Genomic DNA, 25623 nt, shown 5'->3' with positions numbered 1-25623 from the left:
TTCCACTGGTGTTGAACTCTATCAACACACTAGGATTACTCTCTGGTGCAGAGAATCGTACAGAGCACTTTGTTGTGGCTTCATCTGTCAGCGTATCGGGAGACCCTATTCCTGAGTGTAGCGTGATGGAATATGGATTTCATGCTGGTCGCAGGGCTGGACAACCTCCATGAAGAAATGGGCACTTGCCTCCTTGGAAATATTTTGTACTTTTAAATCTTTTCATTGTATTCAAAGGAGCCCTGGAAACGTTATGTGGAGTCCAGGTAGCACAGGATTTTTCCTGCCCTACTTTCCAGAAGTCATAAAAAAAAATCACACCTGCACTTCAAACACTATCTGAGCTCTGTGCCTCTTTAAGAAATGATGTATGAGGTAGAAAAATTATAAAAGAGATGTTGAGAAATAAGTGTGACTATATACACGTTATATATACCAAGCTCATTAACTGTTCAAACCAGTATTTTGCTATTAAAATTTGTTCAAGATTCATAGAGCACATTATAAACACTTTCGGGAAAAATTAGACAAAACTAATCAGGGAGGGAAGTTTTATAAAGAAAGATGAAATTCTACTGTCTTCTCAGTTTTGCAAATGTTTTTAACCGTCCTTCCAAAAGTTGGCAAATTTCCATTATAAAATAGAAAATTTCCTTTCATTCCATGAAAGAGTGCTCTGGGATTCAGAAATGCACTGAATGCTGGATTGTAATGAAGGTGAAATTTCTGATTATCTTCTATTTTTGGTAAGTACTAAAAATAAAATAATCTTATTGTATTGAATCTGCCAATGTGAAGGACCAAGTAAGAAAATTCTAAATACTGTGCAACAGGCTTGATTTTAAATAATGGAGAATTAGACTAATGTGGTGATGCTTTATGGGTTAAGAGTGCAAACTATGGATTTGGGAGAAACAGTCCTAAAGGCACACACAGCTTTGGGGCTATCACAGTGCCTTCCTCTACCTAATTCTTTTCTTTTGCGCATTTAAAAATGTTCAACAGGAGTTACTGAATTATACCTATCTAAGAACTACACGTTGTTTTAAAATCTAATTTTCAGAATCCCTGACGAAGAACAAGAGTAAGAGCAAGTGTCTGCCCAAAGGCTTAAGTGAAGGGTGGCAGATACCAGCCGCTGATTAATTGTTGGTTATCCGCTGAATAATTACTTTAATTGAAATACCGCTGTTTAATTGACAGTCAACTTCTAATAATTTAAGTTTCAAGGAAAAGACAGCTTAGTTAAAATTCTTAAAGATGTGTCACATTTAAAACAAAGACACATTTTCAAAATATTACCTTCACCATGTGTCAGAGCCCCAGGGATGTTTTCTGGAATGGTCTTATAGTGATATTTAACTACTCTGAATATTTGACACCTAGTCTTTGTGAAAAATTGTGATTCTTATCAATGAAGAGGCAATTAAATGCTGTCATTTGGAACCCAGATGGATCAGGGATCTTATCACACTCCAACTGGGAAACAGATAACAGAAACAGTACTGCATGAGGCACAATAGCCTAACGTGATTAGAAATCAGGCAGACTCTGGCTTCTCTGGAGCTGTACTCCCCCACAGGCTGAATTATAGCTCTCCTACCAGTCCCACGGCGCTGAATGATGTCATGGGATCTGCAGTTCAGCAAGATGAAAGGGATAAAGCAGAACCCGCTGGCACTAGGCAAAGCTTCCAACACACAATCCACAACACAGCTTGGGAACCGAAAAAGCTACAGATCCAGCCACTCAGCCCAAGCTTGGGAGAGCCACCAGGATTGCCTGGTTGCAAAGGGGAAAGGAAAAAAAGGAAAACAACGTGATCCGTGTTAAACAAAAGAATTTGTGGACTAGGAGGCGGGAGGGTGACTACCTGCCGAAAGGGAACTTTCTTGATATCCATGCATATATATAAACTTAGCTCTGCCTTTGATGTTCTGCAACTGATCACCGATCAGATTACGGGCATTTCATCTCGCTATTCCTCTGCCTTTGATCTGCATGGTTAATTTTATTTTCCTGGATTTGAAGTTTCGTCTGGGCTTGTGCTGACATAGATTTTTGGGAAGGTAGAAGCATTTGGCATAGAAGTGCTGCCAAGGAGAAACTAAGCTGCTGGAAGGGTGAGTACTGGAAAGAGTTCAGCACATTGCAGGTACAGCATTTTCTGTTTTGTGTAGCTTTCGCTTCACTGTTCCTGTGTGTTCTAAGAAAAAGATGGCCTTAATCAATGAAAAGCAGGCATTTCTCTACTCGACTGCTATATTATGTTATATGAATGTGTCAGAGCAAATACGTTTCTCAATGCCATTTTAATAGTTCATACAAAAGGGTTTGCAATCTGTCATGCAAATTTTACTTGGAAATGAGCTGTTCAAACAGGAGAGAGCAGAGTGCTAACTTTAGCATACAACCCGCCTTCAGAGCCTGAGATCTGTAAGCTGTAATTGCTCTAAGTATTTACAGGTTGCTTTATTTAGTAAACAGGCAGGGGAACTTTACTGGCTGCCAATGCTTTCCTTGTTTTCTTATATAAAAGAGTACAGTGCATCGCCCGCAATACTGTTCCTTTAGTTTATTTATTCTCTCACCTCCAAGATGTAAACCTATCAAATACATTTCCTTATGCAGTTTGCATCCTCAAGGGAATCACTGAAAAGGCATTCAAGTATAATTAAAGACTTTTATGTGTAAAACTGAAGAATTTTTAAACAGGGAGGGTAAAGTTGTGCCAAGTTTGGTTAAAAAAATTCTCTAGTGATTTTCTGTAACCTTTGGAAATAGCACAAGCCTTATTTACAGAAACATTCCCGACGTTAGTATTCCTAAATTAACATTTACTTTAAATTTATAGTGACAGCTGTTGTAAGTTAAAATTTGCCAACTGTTTATGAAAACTATCTGAGTAATCAACAGTTACTATGCTACATAGAGTTTTTAGTCACATTTTCACTTTAGTTTATACTCAACTTGGCAAAACCAAAATATATATCACAGTGCCGAATTTGAAAGTTCACTGTTGGGTTTTTTTGGTCAATTCAATGATCACACACACACACACACACACACACACACAGAAATCTTTACATTGAGATGCAAGAATTTAATACAGTGCAAAAATAAGAGCTCCGTGTTCATATTAGTTCACTTTAATGTTCTAGTCTTAAGTTTAATTTGGGTAGAATAATTATCATCACAATGGTCTATTTTATGCTAACTGAACCACAAAGAAATTATAAATGATAAGACTAGTTATCCTTTAGTCTGAAATTCTGATGAAACAGGAAAGGTCTAATGAGCCTCATTTCGAATGTAATTAATTTTTCAGAGCCAATTAATTTAATTACTTTCTAAACTTTCTTCCAGATATTAAAAGGAGGGTAATTAGCACTGTTTGCTTAATTTTAAAACTTTGATAGCTGTTAAGTGGAGATTATTTAAAACCGTTCTAAGCTGACTATATTTTAGAAATGTGTCAGTAAGAATTTAATCTAAAAGACTTAACTGTTGTTTTTCATCATGCCAGGAGAGGCATTTAATTTTTTGTTCTACTGACAATGTAACAAAGCACATTCAAAATATCCTGGGGTATCAGTTTAGGTTCTTTCATTTGTTTGCTTAAAAAATCCTCTTTAAATCACAAAAGCAGTATTAATATTCACATTCCAATAAAGAAAATTAAGCTTTTAAAGTAATGAGTAGAGAAGATGCTTGAAGAAATAACGTGCTTAGGAATTTGATCATTTAGTTTAGATTTGGGATTTATAAAAATTGTAAATGATTGTTTATTCTGCTACTAGGTTCATTTTTAACCGCTACAGACTCTCTTCAGCACAAAACAAAAGGGAGAATTAGCAATTATCTGATTAATTTAGGCTTTGTAGAAAACTAGCTTGGGCAAGTCAAGTCCTTGAAAATCCACTTCAGTGTCTGAATTAATTCAGTTAATTGTTTACTTCTTGTGTCTTGGTTGAGAAATGGAACAGATCGTATTTGATTTTAAAAGAAAGATGGCTGTTACTGAATGTACAGGTACAGTCTCAAAAGGCATTTCTTAGTTAATTGCCACATGATGATCTTGATTGTGCCTTAAGTAGCTATACTCCATGATACTTCTATGAAGGAAACTCTTATGTCACACTTTTCAAAGCACTCTCCTATCTATGGCTTCAATGGCAGCTTTGTTACTGTAGAAGGTCCAAGTCTTCAAAAGACTTTTATTTCCAGTCCTGATTCTGTCACGAAGTCGCTATGTGACCTTAAGAGAGTCGCTTCACTACTCACTTTTCTGGAGTGTGAAATGAGGGAGTTGACTCTAACATTATGAAAGAAGCTGGGTGGAATTTTTAGAGCCATTTTACAGATGAGAAAACTGAGATTAGAGAAAAGTTAACTTGACTACCCTAACCAAGGTCACATGGCCGGTTTTTCAAGTCTTAATCCAATGTTCTTTCTAGCTCACCACGCATAGTCTGTTTTCTAACAACTGCACAACGAAACAAACGCACTGTGTAGCTGAACAGGGAACAATGTCAGTTCAAAAGATAAAGATGGCCACTTCCTATGGGAGTGTGTATATATATTTTTTGTTTCCACGATAGATAAGTCGGTTAACTGGATTAGTCTGGTTATCATCCCACTGTTCTTTTTGCTTCTGCATTTCTAAGCAGTCTGAACACAATTATTGTTACACATAATGTACCAGGATGTTTAAAATAATTTTTTTTACCAAAACTTAATATATCAATGTAACATGGAATTACACAAATGTGTGTGTGTCTGCCTGGGTATACACGTATATACAAGCTTGGCATTATATAGGCACATCTTTGTGTGTTTTCAAGGAATACATATTTTCTTAGAAAATGTCAGTGGGGTCCTGGAGAAGTTTAGTAGTTAATGTAAAGTTGTTATTCAACGAGGGAGATTCCCAGTGGGGTTTTTGTGAGATTTCACTTCATAAATTTAATAGGGTTCTTACATGGGATGTGTTCCATACTACATTGGATCATGTTAAGAATCCTTGAATACATTTCCATTAACTCTTTTTGTTTCTTTTTTCCCTAGGGGGGGAAAATTTCTTGTGAATAAGTTTAATTTATTTATGGACCAAAAATTTTGAACATAGACACACTCTTGAGGCCAAATAGCTATCCCTCATGTCTTATCCTCATAAAGGTTTCATGTGAAGCTTTACAGATTATTACTCAGTAACGTTCACTAATATTTATTAATTCACTAATTATTAATTAATTCACTAATGCTTATTGAGTACTTGTGTGTCAGGCACTCTCACAGTGTTTTTTAAAACACAATCTCATTTAAATTCACAACGATTGTTTGTCATCCCCATTATACAGATGAGGGAAGTGAGTCTCAGAGACGTTAAATAACATATGCAAGCTGACAAGGCTAATTAAGTGGCAGCACTAGACTACATCTGATTTCAGATCTTGGGTTCTTTTGTTCTAGGGCTGGGTAGTTAATTCTTTCCATTACAAGAATTCCATAGAACCCAAAGCAAATATTAGAACCAAAATTTTGGCCAAAAAGAGGGTTCTGTATTTTTTTTTCTTTTGATATATTTTATGAGAACTTTTAGAAATTTTTGATAGAGTTTTCCATCAGCTAGAATCTATAGCTACACAGGACCTCAAGACAAAAACCATTCTTCTGCTTCACAACCAGACAGAACTCAAGAATTGGCCATTGGCTTGGTCAGAGTCTCTTCTCTGTGATGGCAGAGCCAGTCCAAGACACCCCAGAAAGATTAATAATTTGGTGGCCCTTGAAAGAATGATTCTTTATAATTCTGTCAGCCCAATCTACAAAAATGGGCAATGAAAAGGAGCCGGGCAGAAGGAGGCTCCTAAGTGACTGTACTTAATTTCCCCTCTACTATCACAAGCCATTCAGCTTTGGCTCTGGAGTTGTTCCTCAAACCCACCCACTTGTTGGAATGACCAACAGAAGTTACCAAGTCTCCCATCCTTAGATTGAGAGGGGGTTTAATACCATCCATGGTGAGTTCAAAAAGGGAGGGAGAGGTGAAGTAGGTAGGTGGGGCTTTCCATTGACTTTATCAATAAACCATTCTCTGCGAGAAGAGTTCTGACAAGTACAGCTTTCTCCATCCTGCTAAATGTCCCCAGTACTTGGGCAGCCCTAGCAGAGCATCAGGGGCTGCTGCCCAGCTAGCCGGTTCCTTCATTAAGGCACACACAGAAGAGTCTGCCATATTTATCGGAAAGAGAGGAGGAGAGTCAAGGGTCCGTTTCTTCTCTCATTAGACACATGAAAACTCTAGCCAGTGGGGTGGTCATAAATTCACAGAAATCAGTGCAAGTGCTATAACTTATAACAGCTTTGTTCTATAAATGTCATAAGTTTGACATTACATAAACTAAATAAATAACCTCCTTGGCCTTTTCATGTATACTGGTTTATGCACTAGTAGTATGGTAAAGATTATATTAAGATTCAGGGAGCCTGGATTTTGATTCCAGCTCTATTATGAACTTGGTGTGTGTCCCTGAGCAAGTCATTCAATGTCTGGCCCCAACCCTACACTGATAATCTAGAATTGGCAGCAATGGGTATCGGGATATGCATCTTGACTATTTTCCCCCTTATTTTCTTAACTATATTTGACAAACTTGATTAATCTTTGAGATCTTCATTCCCATTTATTAATTCATTCAACAAATTTTAATGAGTACCTATTATATGCCAGGCACTGTGAACTGACAGAATTCAATATTCTCGTGTAGCTTGCATTCTGTTACATTCTCCCAAGGAATAGTGATTTACAGTAGAAATTATTAGAAAGTCAGTTTTCCTTGAAGTTTGCTTCTAGTGAGCTGACTTATCACTGGAACTATTTCTAAAAGAAGTCAGTTTCATCATTAGTTCAATTTGGGGGGTGGGGTGGGGAATATCCTAAACGATACACTTTGTATCAGCCTAGATAGTGCTAAAACTAGCTTCTGGGAACCAACTCTTAACAACATAATCTTAAAAAGCATGAAGATCCTCATGACAATTTGGCTTTTCCTGTAAAAACTTCAACCCATTAATGATATTCAGTGTTTTAAAGGGAGAAAAATGCTTGCAGCCCTAATTCTAAGCATTGACCTCATTCTGAGTGGGCCTAGAAATCACATAATTCTTTTTGTACTTCTGCTGACACTCAGTTGTGGGTCTGGGTTCTCATTCAGATACTGGAAGAGAGTATCTGAATGAGTGTGGTAAAGTGGGGAGTACTTATTTAACTTAACCGGCCTCTTCTTTAGAGAATAAGATGTGTACAATAGTCAGAATGCAGAGGTTCATTGCTCTTTGTCTCCACTGTCAAATATCATTTCAATGATCATCTATTTACTGACTCTAGGCATTGGGTTCCTTACAGAAGATGTCTTGCTACTAATAATTGCTGCCATTTAGTGAACATTAACTATGTGCCAAGCATGGTACTAAGTGCTTTAAATACCTTATTTTATTTAATAACCACCAATGAAACAACACATTTTACAGATGAAAAAAAAATGGAAATTGAAGGAGGTTAGGTTCCTTTTCCAAGGGTATGCAACTAGTGAATGGCAAATTGGCATCAAGTCCAGATAATCCGGTGCCAAGGCCCCTATATGTTAAAAATAATGTCTTTCTCCATAGTCAACCAATAGGCTGACCGGGTAGATCAAATACACATGAAATAATGCAAGAACTAATGGACTAAATAATGTCTACTGTCTCTAAGTACAAAGGGAGGCCAGGGAATAAAAGAGCACTTGGCTGAAGTCAAAGAGGTAGTTCCTGGCTGGCAGATTATATTCCACTGAGAAATTTATTGAACATTATTGAACATGTTTGATATTACCAAAGATTCAAGTTTGAACAAAATATACCCCTTCTCTGAAAGCATTTTTAACTCCCTAAGGAAGAAAGCTAAGTCACAGACACTTAGGACACGAGGGAGATGTGGCAAATGCTATCACAGTAGTAAGAAGTCCACAAATCTTGGATAGGTTCATGAGAGCTGTGACTTCTGAGCTGGTTCTGAAATAGGAGTAAGGTAAGTAAGTAAGGAGTTAGCGCAGTAAGGGAAATAGGTGAGTATGAAGAGTAAGCTCAGAGAGCAAAGGGAAGGGGAAGTTCAGGGCACATTTAAAGCAAGGCATGCAGACCAGTTTGGCCAGAATGTAAAGTGTGTGGTCTAGAGGGAGAAAGATAAGGCTGAAAATGTGGGTGGAGCCCAACCGTGGCAGTCTTTTGATGCTAATTTAAAGAGTATGAAAGCCATTCTTTACAATGAGGAGACTCTTGTAAATCTTTTAATTGGATAGTGCCAGTGATGAAAGGCCAGAGGAAGCAGGACCGCTGGACAGACCAGCAAGGAGCAATATTCAAGTGAAACGTAGGGGATGCCTGTACCATGGTGGAGGTAGTGGGGCCAAAAAAAAAAAAAAAGAGGAAGAAAGGATGAGTGTAGTGGGACCTTACAAAGGAAAAAGCAATAATTCAGCTTAACAAAGACACTGAGTGCTCTATGTCCTAGACTCTGAGATAGCAAGAAAATAAGATGTGCCTTCAGATGATTGAAGTCTAGGTGAGGAAAGGAGCTCAGACAAACAGATAACTTCAATGTAATCTCAACCATGTTAGTGCAGGACATGTGGTAGTAGTATGGAACAGCACAGATAGGCTAGGGAAACTCTCCTCCTCTTTCCGGATTGTACTGCAGATGGCTCTGTGTGTGCCTTAATGAAGGAACCGGCTAGCTGGGCAGCAGCCCCTGATGATCGGCTAGGGCTGCCCAAGTACTGGGGACATGTAGCAGGATGGAGAAAGCTGTACTTGTCAGAACTCCTCTCCCAGAGAGTGGTTTCTGCTGGAGGGACTGGGTTGGTCAAGTCAGTGAAAAGCCCCGCATCCCCGCCTCACCTCTCCCTCCCCTTTTCCATCAGAGAGCAAATTGAACTTACCATGGATGGTGTTAAACCAACTCCCAATCTAAGGATGGGAGACTTGCCTTGAGGTTCAAATAAGATAGTGCATATTATTTGTAAATTGTTTACAAAGAAATTGCTATTGGGGTTTATGTTCTGGCCGGGTTAGATTTGAAGTAGATATCCTTGAGGTATGACACTTGGGAATGATCAAATTTTCAACGTATGTTCCACAAGAACCTGGTCTAGCACTATGGTGTTCTCAAGATCACAAGGTCTGCTATCAGAAATTAACTAGAACAAGTTATTCATTCATTTATTCATTCAACATGTATTTGTTGAGGGGCCACTATGGGCTTTGAGTTATAGTAAGGCAACATAGGCTATCCTTCCATCCAAAGAGCGGTGCAGCTGTGTCAGGAAAACAAAACCAACACACGAAAAATGGATGCCTCTTTGTACCAGAGTCATGCAGAGTATCTTGCGTTTGAAGGAACTTTCGCCTTTTATTTACTCACTGGACAGATGAAACAGTAATTGCTTACATTTCCATAGCATTCTACTGCTGAAAAAGTATTTTTTTTTACATACATGATTCTTTTATTCCTTTCGACAAATTTTCAAACCGGACACCGTTAGCTCCGTTTCATAAATGCACAAACTAAAGTTCGTAACTTTCAACACCTTACACAAAGCAATAGTAGAGGTATGGAGCCTGGACTCTGTCTGTGCTCCCGCACACGGCCAGCGGCTTTGAGTTTATTGAGCAACCCTATGGGTTGGATTGGGCTAGTGCTGGTGTGGAGGAGGTGGACACAGGTGTGTACAAGGATTGACCTTAACGGACCACTAGAGGTTTCTGTGGGGGGCGGGGGGCGCGCCTTGGGTGAGTATCTGCTGGAAAAATGCATCAATGAATGAATGAGACGGTTATTGACGAGCTAGGTCATCATGATTTTGATCAATCAGAGTAAATGTGCCACATCGTTTTCTGGGGGGCCTTTCCTCCTACGTAGAAGCAGGCGCTGGTAGAATGTGACCCGGCAAAGGAAAGGCACAAAGGTCTTGGGAAAAATACGTCTAGGGTAGAAACGAAGCCTCTCTCCCTTCGCGGCAGGCAGTTCCCCTAACACCACCAAGCTCTTGCTGGTCTTGGTGTCCGCGTTTCTATCCCCCTCCCCACCGCCCGGGTCTGCTTGCCTGACGCATTCACCAGCTCCCGCAGCCGCAGGGGGCGCGCCATCCGCGCCTCCGACCTCTGCAGGGAGAGCGGGGCTGAGCCGAACCGAGGCTGCCCAGCGCCGGGGGCGGGCGGGGCCCCGGGTGGGCGGAGCCCTAGGTGGGCGGGGCCCGGGAGGCGGTGGCCGTTGCCGGGCTACCGGAGAGCGCGGAGCCAGCTGCGCCGGGAAGCGCTCGGCGTGCGCGCGGTGAGAGGACCCCCCGACCCGGTTGCCCGCCCAGTAAGCTGCACCCGGCCCTTTCTGCGCGCCCCTTTGGCTGCTAGTCCAGCCTGGACCTCCAGGGCAGGACGGGGAGTGGGGCCGGTGGAGCCTACCAGGTGACAAGCAAGGTAGGTGCCCGGCTACGCCGGGGGCTGCGCGGCGGTCCCTAGCCCTCGCCCCGGGTGGATCCCCGAGGAATGGCAGCCCGGGAAGAGGCGGCTGCCTAACGGGAGCGTCGCTAGCGAGGGCTGCTCCTGTGCAGAGGAGCGGGGCGGGCGGACCGAGCCGGGCGAAGGCGACCCCCGGGCAGGGGTGACAGCCAGGGCAGGAGGACTGACGGGGGAGGAGGCACCGGAGATGCTGGAACCTAGGAAGCCGCGGCTGGAGGGACGCGGAAGGGTGAACGCCTCCCCGTCTCAGTTGGCGATGGGAGTGACAGGACTTAGTCTTTTCGGGCAGGGATCTTGTAAATAGAAAACCTGCTTGTGAGGCAAACGTATGAATATGTAAATAAATCTGCGCGAGGCTTAACCCGGGCCTTGAACGGTGGCGCTGCAGGGTCTGTCCTGGGCACCTCGAAGCCGCGCGGCGCCCCTGCGTGGACTCGCGCTACTCCGGAGGAACCGTGCGCAGACCTGGATTGCCTATACCCACTGTGGCTGGGGAGGTGGAAAGAGAACACTCGCAGCACTTATAAGTAGTCCATAAACATAGCATTCTGTGGAAAAAGAACGTTTCGCAAAAATCAGCAATATTAGTACAGTGATGGGTAGAGCATGTAATAGATTAGAGAGAAAGGTCAATGCTCACAGTCCTTGTCTAGGTTCTGATGCCATTCCATGGAATAGAAATTTACTAATATACTCTTGAAGATGAAATTTGGAAGGATTAAAATTCAAGGATGATCTGTTTTGATGGTAGCCAACTATTCATCAAACATACATTTAAGAAATCCATGTCACCTTTTGCATTTTCATAAAAGGACTCAATTTGCAAACAAAACCATAAGCCTTGTTCAGTATTTCTTGAATTGAAACAACTAAACTGAAAGTATTTATGAAGGTATAATTTTTACTTCATTAACAGTTTTCCTTTACTAGAAGACACTTTCTTCACATAAACGGGAAACAGTTATTGTTAAACATGACTTTTTCAAACAGAAGATTTTAATATGCTGTTATTTCGTGATCAAATACTTCTCTTCAAAAGGGAAGATTATATTGCATTAGTTTAGGATTTACTCGATATGTTTTCTGTTGCACAGTTTCACCTTAGGCATTTTTGCCAATGCTACTTTCATGTAGTTTACAAATATTTTCTTATCTCAAGCACTGCTTATTCTCTAACTTAAAGATCAGTAACTTGAAGGGGGAGAGAATTGAGTCCCACTGTGGAATAAAGTGTTTGACATGAATTATTATTCACAGAGATGTGGGTACTTGAAAAGAATTTATCTTTGGGTGATATCCATCAAGTTGTTCTGAAAATAATACAAAACATAGAAATGCAATTTCATTACAAAAGTATTACCTTGACATCAATACATAGAACATTATCATGAGCTCTGTAAATTCTTTATTTTTTAATCTATGAAAATGTCTATGTCTTTATGAAAACATCTACTTTACTGCTGGAGGCCACATGACTTTATTGACTTGAGAATTTTCTCCATAGTTAGTGTCAGTATTTTCTGGGATGTTGATGGAAGTTGGCTGTCCCTTTGATGAGAGTGTCTTTTGATTCTGAGCCCAAGGCTGCATTTTGAATTTGAAGTTAAGGACATATGAAGACTTTTTACACCCTTGAAATTGCAGTATTAAAGTACTTTTCCTATCTAGAAACTTGAAAAAGGAACACTGCTAATATATAAGCAGCTATAACAGGCTTTTCAAAAGAACAGAAAATGAAATTTTTTACTTCAGATAATCATTAGCTTTAGTTTATACCCACCTACACACACATACAAATAGAAAATGAATGGAGATATGCAACTGTCACATGCTGCCCTTAATATGTTAGTTTAATTTACTAGTTATAGCTCTAGTACATGACTCTAGGGCATGCTGGGGACTTTTGAAACATAAGTGAGACAATGAAGACAATTTCATTCTCCCTTTTCACCTATTTAGATCTTTGAACTGAAGCTTAACCCAATCCCCTGTGACTAGTTCCATCATTCAGAAATTAACACAACAGACACGAAAAACTGCAGGCATCTTGAATATATGAAGAAAAAGCAAGTCCTCTTAAATCTGATGAGTCAGTATTTAAGTCAAGCATTTAAAATTTGGGAAAAGGCTAACATGCCCTATCTGTGTTGACTGTAGGTTGAATGAGAATACCCACCTTGAATAAATGTACACTCCAAATAAATAGACAGCTGCTCATGTGATAAGAGAGCCAGGAACAGTTCAACAGTGATGTACATTTGTCTCATGGCAGCTGATTATTAAACGTTCATAGCTTTTTTAAAGTAACTTTCTAGCTGAAGAGAAAAGAACAGTAAAGCAGTATGAACATAATTTCTTCTCATGATTTACGGGTTAAGAAGTGAGTTCATTCATCCTATTTTATCCGGCTAAAATGTTTACATTTAAAAGTAAGATGTTTAAACAGTATTGGGCTATCTTTTAGTCCACACATCACAGAATATGTACCTTTTAAACTGAAGTTTTAAAACTTGGGTTTTAAAAAGAGACCAAGGACCCATCAGCAATTAGATAAAACAAAGGAACTTGTATATCTAAAGATTAAATATTATGTAGCCACTCTTCAGTGGGCTTGGATAGGTCTAATATGAAATCTAAAAGAATGGACACTACTTACACTGGAAAAGAGCACTTCAGATGTTTCAAAGAGAGGTTTTGGAATTGATCCAGACTTCTAAAATAAAAATTGAAACAGCTGTGTTTTAGAAATGGTTATGCACAGTTCTCTTAAGATACACTGTGTGGGCATTGGAGGTCCCCACAGTCCTTGATGTTACAGTTGTTCTACTTGTATTTTGAGATCAAGAAACAATTATGAATTGGGGGGGGGTGGCATTTATGAATTGCCAGGGTTATAATATGCTACATTTTGAGAATACTGACAGTGATTTTCTGAATGCAAGAATAATAGAGTCTACAACTCAGAGAAACAAAAAGAATTAGTCTCCAAAAACCCTATCCCAGGTTAAGTTCTGTTTAGAAAAAAAAATGTTATAGAAGCCTGACAGTGAGTGGCCCCTAATGTTTTTGAACTTTGGGGGAATTGAAGATATTGTGTTTGGCAACAGAACATTGTAAAGCTTGTTGAGTTTTTTAGTAGAAAATATTTCATGATTTGAAAAAGGGAAATCTTTCTCATTCCCCAGCCAACAACAATATGTATGTGCTTATTACCACATGCCTTTGTGAGCTTCCTAGGCTACAAAAGAGGCTGCCAACTCTATGATGTAGGAAGAATGATTTTCAGAACATAATGAAATTGAAGGCTAAGATAGAGTAAGCCAGGGGTTATTGTCCTGTTTGGAAATAGCAATACCTTAAATTTCTAACTGATTTTTTAATTCCCTTAGCGTATGGGACTGACATTATTTCTAAGCCATATATGACTCTGTTCCACCATTAAAATGTAAAAGACTGTCTGTATAGCATTGGCTTTATTTCAATGCTGATTTTATAAATTGTAAGCCTGCCAGTTTACTTTAATGTTGATTTTTAAAAAAATATTTCAGTTTATTGCATATTGAAAAAATGTATGAGTTGAATGTACCTTTATTACATAATGGTGATACAGTTTTATGAGATGAAAACTGTTACCTATTGCATGCACGTATGTTAGATAATAAATCAAGTAACTTTAAAAGGATGAAAAAATGGAGAATTCATTTATTCTGGAAAAAATACCCGGATTATTTGAATTATTCTGAAATTCATCTGTTTTGGTCATTTGTAAGATAAAAAATAAAGATCATTCTCAGAAAGCTTACTGAATTAGAGGGCACCTGGGTGACTCAGTCAGTTAAGCAGCCCAGGTCTTGATTTCAGGGTTTTGAGTTCAAGCCCCATGTTGGGCTCCATGCTGGGTGTGGAAACTACTTTAAAAAAAAAAAAGAAGAAGAAGAAAGAAAGGTTACTGCATTGTTCAAATTAGAAAAATATATAGCAGATTCTTCTTTAGTGATCTTGTTACTATTACAGCACTGTATTCAAGAGGTGGGGTCCTGAACTGAATTGTGTTCTACTAACTTATATTTTAATCTCAAGTCATCGTTGCACATATTTTCCACATATATTGCTTTAACCCTTATAACATTCCTAAGAGCTAAAATGCTATCCCTAATTCGTGAATTTCTTCATTCGTTCAGTGTGTATTGGGCACATATTGTGGGTGAGAAAAGGTTCTAGAGCAAAATCACGGTTTTTGTCATTAAGTCCTCAAACCATAATTGGTTTGGTTGGTGCTGGCATGAAGGAAGGCTGCTCAGTGTGACAATAGGGAATGGTGGAGCCTGGGGCACTAGAAAGTACCTGTTCTTCTGTGTAAGGGACAACTGATGCTCAGCTCTAGCTCATGGTGCCTTGATGTGGGACCAGACTTTCTATTTTTTCAGGAAAATTCTTTATATTTATATTAAAAACTTACTTTAAAAAATTAAGCGCTACAGTGACTGAAGAAAATAATGTCGCTGGCCAGATGCAACACATGGCCTGCAAAGAGTAAAGCAACTAGGTAATTATGTTGTGGGGTAGAGACGAGCCCAGGGTGCGATGGAAACACAAAGGAGAAGTGCCATGCGAGACTTAGGAAAATCCCAGAAGAATGCTGACAGGTTGTGGGGCAGGTATGATAGATACAGGAAGGCCCCAAGGCAAAAAAGGGGGCAGCAGTTGGGCAAACTGCAGGTTGAAACAACCACTGTGGTTTGGGATCCAGTGGTCTGCCGGCCAATAAGAGATGGAGCCTAGAGCTGCTCCTGCCTAGCGGCCTCCTGCGAAGGGCTGCCTGAGACCCTGCTTCTTTGCCTGCTGACACACCAGCACAGGGTTTCAGGATTTGGACAAGTAGAAGGGGTGTGCATTTCAGCACCTGTTGGATTTATCCCCTTTAGAGGCTGACCGATCAGGACACGTCATATTAGTTACCATTCATTCAAATAAGCAGGCTGAGCAGCTTGATTTGATAAGCAGCCACTTTCTGTGCAGCTGAACAGAATGTTTGCCAGCTCGATGCTTCCGGCTCCTCTGTCTTCTTTTTTGCTTGCCTGTTTCTCCCGAGACTGCTGCTCTGTTTGATGCTGTGGAATAGCAGTCAGTGAGGCAGAAGTTCCAAACTCCTAGAAGACAGTGAATCGGCCATCAGTAGTCTTTTCCTTATTGCTTAGCTAAAGCCAGTTTCTCTGCATGCATGTTGTAAAACTGGTTGCTAGATTGTTAGTAGATAATATCTAGCCTGGATTTTTTTGGCAAACTGTGAAAACCCATAATCCCAATAATTCGCATGTCTCATGGTTGATAAGTCATCTCCAAATAAACAGAATGCTGAAGTATATAAAAGTGTTCTTCTATCTGGGCCAGACCCTGAATGCTCAGCAGTCAAAAACTTCAACAAATATCTTTTTATTGCCTTATTTTTATTTTAAATATTATTGCTTGCACGCTTGTTATTTCATTAAATTTTCATTCTTTTTATGAACGCCAAAGCATTTCACAAGGTTATTTCATTTTCCTCCAGGAAATGCAAGGTCACACTTACAACACTCCACCAGCTACATTGTTTGTTTCTAAATACCCCCTTGCTGGGCTATATTCAAAGGTGTTGAGGAGATGCCACCACCTCTGCTAAGCTGTGAGCTTCCTCGAAGTGCACCTTTGTGGTGCCCTGCCCCACTTGGTACTGCCTCCTTTCAAGCACCTAATAACTATTTAATCAAAGTGTGTTGAACAAATGGATAAGTCACTAAATGTATCATCTTGTTCTGTAGTTTTGTTTTTGTTGATCATTGTTGTTCCCGTTATTCTCCTGTGCCATGGGCCACTGGATGTAGCGACCTAGGATGGTACAACCCTAAGTCAGCGTGGAGAATGCCTACGCGCCCCATTTTGGAGTTACTAGGCATGGATTTGATTTGGTTTGAACCATTTCTATTACATGCTCTTTGACCCTCAGTTTTCTCTCACATCGGACGAAAGTAAATATCTACTTTAGAGAGTGGTAGTAAGGAAAAAATATATACTTTTTATAAAGCCTTAACACAGTACACAACATATAAATGCTTAGTTCAGACTTTGAATTGATTCTTCGTCTTTGAATGTTTTCTGCACACCCTTAGGCCCAGAGGTCTATAACGTTACCAGCCACTGGATTGTGACCGTCTGAGTCATGTCTCCTGTTGGTCTAACAAGTTACAGTCTTCAAGGACCATCACATACATTGGATCATTTGATTTTCAATACCAGTGTCATTAATTACAACAATAACCATCACCAACATTTATGTAGCACTGATTATGTGCCAGAAATAATTTGGATCATTTCACCCTCCTGGCAGTGCTTTATGAGTGCTGTTAAACTCACTTATTCCTTAGTTTCAAGAGGCAGGTATTATCATTATGCCCAATGTAGAGATGAGGAAAGTGAGGCTCGGGTTAAGTAACTTGGCCAAGGTCACATGCCAGTAGGTGGTGTTCTCAAAGGCAACTGCCACAATAATCACATCGGCCACAGTCATCCATTAAATGTTCTAGGCCCTGGGGTAAGCACTTGATATGCATTATCTCAGATAATCCTCACAATAGCCCTGTGAGATAGGTTCTATTGTTATCCAGACAGATGTGTAGTTTCAAAGTGACATTGTTAAGAAATGGGGCTGAAAGCCCAGGTGTTCTAGTGGAGATTTCCCCCTGACAGTTGACCCAAAGAGCCAGGTTTTTTTTACCCACATTGGGTTTACATGCAGAAAAGTATTTGAACTTGGACTTTAGATTATCCCATGTGCTGTCAGGACAATCTACCCAGGCTAAATTATTTCCCAGCCTCTTGGTATAAAAAAGCCAGGCTAAGAAAGAAGTCACAGAAAAGAGAAGTGACATATTCCAATGGTGCACTTTTGATCTCTAGCTCCCAGGATAAGAAATCTGTAAAAAACTCACATTTTTAAAAAGTAAATTAGGATTTTTAAAAATACATCACCGTATCATTCAATCCTGTCTTCTAGTTCAATGCACTTAATGTCTTGTAGATATAATGACATGCTAATAAGATATATCTGAGATAGAATGTTTATTCTTATTCACTACAGAAGAATTAAGTGAGTTATGTGCAACCAAATTTCACTTGTTTTCCACAATATATTCTTCATTGTTTTGTGCTTCTTTATTCACTTAATTAATTCAGCAAACATTTATGTGCTTATATGAGCCAGGTACTATGCTAGACACTGGGAATACAAAGAGTAATAAGGTGCAGTCCCTATTTTAAAGGAACATATAGTATGGTGAGTAAAACTGGTATACCAATAAACGTAACTGCTATGCCATATGATCGATTCCATGTGAATATAGAAAGGCCTATTGGGCCATAGGGAGCAAATCTCTTTAGTGTGCTTGGTCATGGACAGCATCTCAGCAGGGTGAAAGTTGGGCAGGTTCTTGGAGGGATTTAGGCAGAAAGGCTCTTGAGACCAAGGTTACAGTCTGTGCAAAAGGGCAAGACCACGGGTGTTCAGGAAAAATGTGGGCATTGGGCTATGGCAGAGCCGAATGGGCGTGAGAGCAGTGACCAGTGATGACACTGGGGGGGAGGGGGGACAGGGGGACTAGCAGGTGAGTTTATAAAGGGCACAGGTGCCAATCTAAGGAGTTTAAAGGATAATTTCTAAAGATAAACCCACTCGAACTATTCAATTTAGCATATGTGTTGAGAGAATAAGACAAGTCAGCACGTAGGGTATAGTTCCATTCAGTTTTTTCTGCCCTATCATCTAAAAAAACAAAACAAAACAAAACAAAACAAAACAAAACAAAACAAAACTCCTTCTGATGCAAAAGTCATGGCACTTTAATTTTTTTTCCTTAATAGTGTTTATGTGGTTTTTATTTCATCACCTCTTTTAATTTATTGACCTTTCTTTTTTTATTATTTTTATTTATTCATTTGAGAGAGAGAGACAGAGAGAGCACAAGCAGCGGGAGAGGCAGAGGGAGCGGGAGAAGCAAACACCCCGCTGAGCAAGAAGCCCCATGTGGGACTCCAGAACCTAGAGATCATGGCGAGCTGAAGGCAGACACTTAATCATCTGAGTCACGCAGGAGCCCCATAATTTATAGACTTTTCAAGGAGGACTACGTAATTTACCTTTTTGCCCCAAGAACATTACACGCATATTTTTTTTCATTATTAATGAAATACTTACACTAGAAAAAACTTTTAGGAAAAAGAGGGGAAAAAATTTACCCAGAATGCCCCAATATGAAACTAACTACTGATGGTATTCTGACTTACTTATTTTTGTACATAAAACAGGTGTATCTTCTAAAGTCAAAATCATATTGCCACAACGTCTAACTTGGTGTGCATGGTAGTGATTGCCTTTACAAGAAGATGCTACAGTGTTTGTGTGCCTTCTACTGTAATTAGCACAGAATTCCAGTGTAGTGGTCTGTCCAAACTGGTTGCTTGATTGGGGTACGCACTGACTCTATCGATCTCTTTTTTTCTCATATTTTGTGTAAATGCTTTGGTATTTATATCCTCTTTTCCCTATTAGCTTAATTCAACAGATTTTATGTTATTCTTTTAAGAATCAGCACATTTCAAAAAAATTAGGACCATGTTGAGAAAGAGAGAACCTGAAGCATACGTTTCAGGAAATGTGATTTTATCTTCTCATCCCAATCCTGTGTCTGCGCAAGCAGGAAGCTGCATGGTTGGGTGATGGCTGGGTCATTTTGAGATATGCAAGAAGGAAAAAGAAGCTATGACCAAGAAGCAGGAAAAGAAAAAAAAAACTTTGAATTTAGTCAAAATGGGTCATTCATTCAAGAAACATAAAAATGATTTTTCGCTGCACTGATAATTGGAGCTACGCAGGCAGCTGGACTAACCTTCTGGGTTGTCCATCTCCAGGCTGTGTTCAGGCTCACCCTGGGCTGGCTGCTTGGCCAGCAGTGAGACCACAGCATGCCAGCCCTGTTTCCTTTGTTATTTTTTGCTATTGTTTTTCTTAAGGTCTTTGGCCCACCGTTCTGGTTCTCTCCTCTGGTTTCTTTCTAAGTAGTCTCATTGTCTGCTCTGGGGCTCTGTTAGTTTTGGAAGATTCTACTTTGGAGAGAAACTGAGCCTTTGTTTCTCTACCTAATAGATGGAGCCACCAGCTGAGTCCCCCCCCCCCCCTTTTTTTTTAAATTAATCACTTCTCTGGACATCGTGTGGATCTGAAAAAAAAAAAAAAGGCAGCCATGATTGTTTCTACATTTTAGGTCATTCTCATAAAGACACGGAGGTTTAGCTTACCTTTTATTGAAAAGTGAGTGCCTCCAATTTCATCATTTGTAAATGATTTTTAGATGTTTTAAAATAAATGCTCATTTTTTTGCTCATAGATTATTTTCACTGTAGTGGTTGGAGGAGGAGCTCACGAATGCCAAACATTAACCATATCTGCTTCTTAGTGGAGCTGAAGGCCCAAGACCTGAGCGTAATGTCTTTATGAAAACAGAGCAGATTGTATTGCATGGTATATGCTACTTGGGAACACTGGAGCCAACCCACCTGGATATGCATCCTGCTCGGCCTCCTACTAGCAGTGTGATCTCGAGCAAGGGACTTGGCCTTCCCTGAACCTGTTGTCCCATCTCTAAAATGGAGATAATGATAGTATCTACCTTCTAGAGTACTTGTGAAGGTAAATGAGTCAATACGTTGGAGATAGTGCCTGGCACATAGTGCTTAGCACGTGTTCATTGTTATTTTATCACCATTATTGCCCTCTTAGCACTGACTAAACCCATGTACGTGGAAGGTTTATGCAGTCACTGTTTGAATATAACTCTCTACTGGGTGGAGCAGTCGGACACTCTAGAGACTTGGGTAGAAAATAAAGGCAATTGTAGGGGCGCCTGCCTGGTTCAGTCGGGAAAGCATGCCACTCTTGATCTCCGGGTTTTGAGTTTGAACCCCATGTTGGGTGTGGAGATAACTTTAAAAAGTAAGATCTTTAAAAGAAGAAGAAGAAGAAGAAGAAGAAGAAGAAGAAGAAGAAGAAGAAGAAGAAGAAGAAGAAGAAGAAGAAAATAAAGTTATGTATAGCCTAGGAATTCAGAGCCAGTAGGAGTTTTGCATATAATGTGTAGGGAGACAGAGCTTCCATTCTCCAAACCTAAATTGTGAAAGGCTTAACTATTATTTGTCCATATATCCTTTACAAAGTGACTTCCTTTAAAACGTAAATAGTATGACCTAATATATACATTAATGGTAAACATTCTAGAGTAAATACAGAACACAGTGACGAATGTCATCCTGGTTAACTAGACCTTCTTGTCTTTTAGGAAACTCTTCGACAATAAATACATGTAATAAGAGCCATGGCTTTAAAAGTGCTCCTGGAACAAGAGAAAGCATTTCACACCATTGTAGTTTTACTGGTCTACTTGGTAAGTCAAGTATTTCCTTTCATAAGAATGTGGTGGAAGAGTCATCTAAGTAGTGCCGAAACTATTTTTTATTTCTAATCCCATCTTTTAAATTTTTATTTCAAATTGTATTTTATCAATGTTGCATTTCATTAATAAGCAAAGATTGCTGCTGAGTCTTGACATTTGTAGCAGTTGTTGATATTATTTTATTTACACTTAGATGAAGTAATAAAATCATAGCGTTACTCAGAGCCCCATGACAATGGTTCTCCCTTGGGTGTATAGACATATGTTTCTGTAACACACCCTAGACCCTAAGAAGACCAGATTCTGTTTGGAGCCCATGACTTACATGGTTTGTGAAGAAACTAGAATGGATTTTTACAAGAGCTATTCTTTTTATATGATTATTTATATCCTTTTTGGTTCCAAAAAGCTTTAAAGAGAGATGGAGAATTTTAATGTTTGAAAGCTTGACACAAAAGATCTATGAAGGTGTTCAAAAGGATTGAAATTTATTTAATCTGGAGATAAGATCATCATCTGCAAGCATAAAACGAATTATTTACCCTAGAGACAGTACCTGAAGTAATCTTGAAAGACAAAGTAAGAGGCAATGGGGTCACATTGGAGTCTGAGATTCAGGTAGAGGAAGGAAAATGTCCTTTCTTTCAATGGAAGCTGTTACACATTCAAATGAATGGTCTAGGAGGGAGGCAGTGGAATTTTTTTCTCAAAGAGATTCAAGTCTCTTTGTGGCTGAATGGAATCTCCTACCGCTCCTTAATAAAATCAAACTCCTTAAGATGGGTAGTCAAGGGGAATTAAGAGATGCGGGAAGAGATTATTACGCCTTTAGCCCCAGATCTTTTTCTAGTCCTGAACCCCACCTTGAATTCTCCCTCCTGCCTGCTGGAGAGGTTCAGACTTTGATTTTATTTAGTTAGTTTGCAGGACATCATTACACACACTCCCGCTTCAAGGTGGAGGTAGTTTGTATTGAAATAATTACTCATCATTACAACCATCAAAAACCATTTCCTGTGCCTCTGGTGTAAAGTCATCCTACAGAGCAATAGTTTATTCACACAGTGCTTCTTACTAGAAAAGAATAGGTCCTAAGTAATTTTCTACCTCCGGCACTCAGAAAAGTATCAGAGCAAGACAGCCATGAATTAAAAAAAAAAAAGAGCCCTCATTCAGGGAATGCAGAGGAGAATCAGGCTTATTGATTTATTTGTTCCACTGACTTATTCAGAAAGTGATTTTTTCTTCCTAAACTGAAAATTAAATTGGCCTCACTCTGAATTAACGTTTACATTCAGTGATCGAGGAAGAATACTGATGATGTTGTTCCTTTCTCACAAAAAAATGTAATTAACTTACTTTAAAAATAACATTTGGGAAACTTTTTTTTCAGGCATGTGAAGTGATTTGTGAAACTGGAGACTGTAGACAGCAAGAATTCAGGGATCGGTCTGGAAATTGTGTTCTCTGCAAACAATGTGGGCCAGGCATGGAGTTGTCTAAGGTAGATATCGTATGCGTGGTGAAGTTGCAGATCTCTGGCTGGGGGTTTTTATTTTTATTTTTTTAAGATTTTATTTATTTATTTATTTGAGAGAGAGTGAGAGAGCGAGCACAAGTGGGGGAGAGGGGCAGAGGGACAAGCAGGCTCCCCACTGAGCAAGGAGCTCGATGCAGGAATGCAGGACTCATCCCAGGACCCAATCATGACCTGAGCTGAAGGCAGACTCTTAACTAACTGAGCCAGCCAGGTGCCCTAGATCTGTGTTTTTAAAATACATTGTTTTTGGCTAAATTCCTTTAGCTCATTGCTAGTGAAAATTCTTGGCACATTATGTTACTTTAGCCAAAGATTATACAATTCTCTCTCTAATACCTTTGGTTCATATGTCTTACTGAGCTAAAAGGAGTAGGTTCTAATAATCAGGATTTAATAAATGTCATTTTGTGTAATTCGTGTTTATTGTATTTCACTGAAAGAATAAAATTATTAAGATGTATTTGAATGAATTAAAAAGAATCAGTGCTCTACTAAAGATTTAAAAATAAAGCAGCAATAAGAGAAAATGCTATGCTACCTTCTTCTACTGGGACTTCTTTCTCTTAAAATTTTCCCATTGCTATTCAAGAAGTAGTGCCTCCAGTACCCACGCTCCACGGTGGCAGTTCCTTTCCAAACCAGGGTTCTGCACATTCTTTTGACGATGCAATCACTATTATTGATCTCCATGTTTGGTGTATGGTATTCCCGGGAGTATTTTAAATGTATTCATCTTACCCACTATTTGTTAAGAAGCAGTGTGTTTCAGGAGAGCATATTTCAGTCTTGGATATTCTCCAACCTTTCTTTTTTGTGAGCATGTTCAGAGCTATACATCCGTTTGCTTTATTTTCTGACCGTTTGAAGATGTTATTTGTTGTGGATAATGGATATATCATTTTGTTCTAAATAAAGCATCAAAGTCTGCCTGTTAGAAAAGGAACAAAAGATTTTTCTTTTTACTTAAAGTGACTTTTAAAAGAGAAGTCCTTTTCCCCTAGAGACTGCCATTATTTAAAGTTGAGTCTTGTCATTCATAGATTTTTGATCAATGATCCACAAACAGCAGGAAACAAAGCATTCTGCATTCTGCAAGTAATTCCTGGTGGATGGCTTTTCTCTGCTGGTTGTGTTCAGTAAGTGGGGCCAGTTAGCATCCTGAGCTTTACATTTGGATTGAAACGGGCTGACCTTCCCTGTGTTGAGTGTTGAGTTAACTATAGCATCTCAGCCCGGTGTTTTTCAGTCCCTATTGATTGTAGTAAGGTGCATTTTCAGACATCGGTTTTGTGGTGTTGGGTGTAAAGGGATTCTTTAGAGCAGACTTGTAGATCTAGGATCAGTGAACAGAGCAGTGAAAAATGCTAGAGTGCCCAAGAGGAAAATAGACGATGAAGTTGCTACCTCTCCAAAGTTCCTCTTTTCCCAAATCTCGGTGAAAATCTGAGTGAAATTTCACAGATTCTGAGGAATGAGTAAATCATTTTCAAGAAGTTATTCCTTCTCCTTCATCCTTTGAATCTAGAGAATATAACCTCAGAATAATTTCTGGAGAATCAGACCGGGAGATGAAGGTCCTATGAGCTCTAGTATCTTCTTTTAGTCGGTATTTATATCTAAGCTTTTTTTACTAAGAAGTTTTATTTAAAAAATCTAACTTTTTTATTTAAAAAATAGGATGACATTCCTATCATCCCTAATATTTTTTTAATTTAAAAAACTATCAGCTAAGATTATCTGATAATAGTTTTCTATTTCACAATTTTCCATGGATTTCCAGAAGAATTATTTTTCTCTAGGTAGTAATTTTCCCCAAGTATTGAAACAGATGTTTACCCCTATGACACTGGAAGCAACCAAGGGAAGCAATCTGAATAATTCTGCCTTTATTATTTATCTTATGTATTAATATTTGTGTTTCAATATTTATTATCCTTTTCTTCATTAAAAAAAAAAGATCAGGCCAAATTGAGTGAGAGAGAATAAAAGTAAAGGTAATGACGTCACTGAAAAATTAGGGTAAGACCCACTCAGGTGCACAAATGTTACAAATATAAATACCATGTTCCTGCATTTCCTGAGGTTCCACCTTGCGGTGGACATCAAGTAGAGCCGCAGGGTACGCCTTTACCAAAGGAGTGAACAAATCAGTCAGCCTCAGAGAGTTTTTAGGGCAAAAGAAGTGCCATTTAAATCTTGTCATATAAAAGTTAATAAATGTCTGTGTGTGTGTGTGTATGTGTGTTATAAATTAAGTATTTTGCCAAGTCTTTTATCTTGGTTTTAGCTCCTAGTAGATAAAATTAGTAACTTAGCCTTGCTCATGCCCTAAAAAGAGCAAAGGAATCTAAAATACCAATGGAATATATATATATATATATATATATATATATATATATATATATATATATATATATATATATATTAACTATATATATAGTTTCCTAGTTAAGTAATCGTGGCAAAGAACTTGAGTATTTAATAAATGATTACTTTAGGGCTAGAAATTTCTAAACTGTCATTTGTGATTTTACAGTTTCTTCTTTCCAGGCTGCCTTGATTAAATCTTTAGCAAGAACATATATCTTTCAGAGGAAAAAAACCTAAAAACTAAGTTCTGAGTATTTTAAAATCAGAAAAATCACTTAAATTAGAAAATTTACTCAACTGGTTAATTATGACATCCACGTTTTACAAATCAAGGGGAAGTTTACTTTTTTGGCTAAGACTAAGCTTTAAAAAAAAAAACGTAGTCAGATATTTATAAATAATTGAATTGCTTATTACTTGTTATACTAAACATATAATTTGGAGGGGGGATGCCTGTTAATTTGTAATGAAATTACTGAATTCAGTAGTCCTTACCTTCTTAACTGAGGCTTAAAATTTTGGTTACCTGTGGTGCTTGCTATTTTGAATGCACGATAAACAGTAAATATTTTAAGGTGGGTTATTAAAAAGCAGAAAAGCTAAATCAAATTATTGGTAACCACAACTAAAGTTTTCTTTATATTAAGGGTAAAAAGAAAGTGCATTTTCACCAGACGT

General features: G+C 38.9%; 1 protein-coding gene across 3 annotated transcripts in view; it reads left to right on the top strand.

Moving 5' to 3' along the window:
- The first annotated feature begins 1677 nt into the window (after nt 1–1677).
- The window catches only part of TNFRSF19 (TNF receptor superfamily member 19), an 86100-nt gene continuing 62154 nt past the window's right edge, over nt 1678–25623 (top strand). For 2 of the 3 annotated variants that reach the window (XM_045797096.2, XM_045797094.2), the window contains exons 1-3: nt 10321–10515; nt 20922–21026; nt 22429–22539. In XM_045797096.2, coding sequence (XP_045653052.2) covers nt 20958–21026; nt 22429–22539 — 180 coding nt within the window. In that variant the 5' untranslated portion in view covers nt 10321–10515; nt 20922–20957. Of the gene's footprint in view, nt 2124–10320; nt 10516–20921; nt 21027–22428; nt 22540–25623 lie in introns of those variants that run through there. The other variant, XM_045797095.2, reaches the window with a different exon arrangement.

The sequence above is a fragment of the Ursus americanus genome, chromosome 10 (assembly GCF_024610735.1).
Source record: "Ursus americanus isolate L20-20 chromosome 10, mUrsAme1.1.p, whole genome shotgun sequence".
In the NCBI taxonomy this organism is placed as follows: domain Eukaryota; kingdom Metazoa; phylum Chordata; class Mammalia; order Carnivora; family Ursidae; genus Ursus; species Ursus americanus.
Note: the sequence above shows the minus strand (reverse complement) of the source record. Positions and strands in the feature narration are given on the sequence as shown.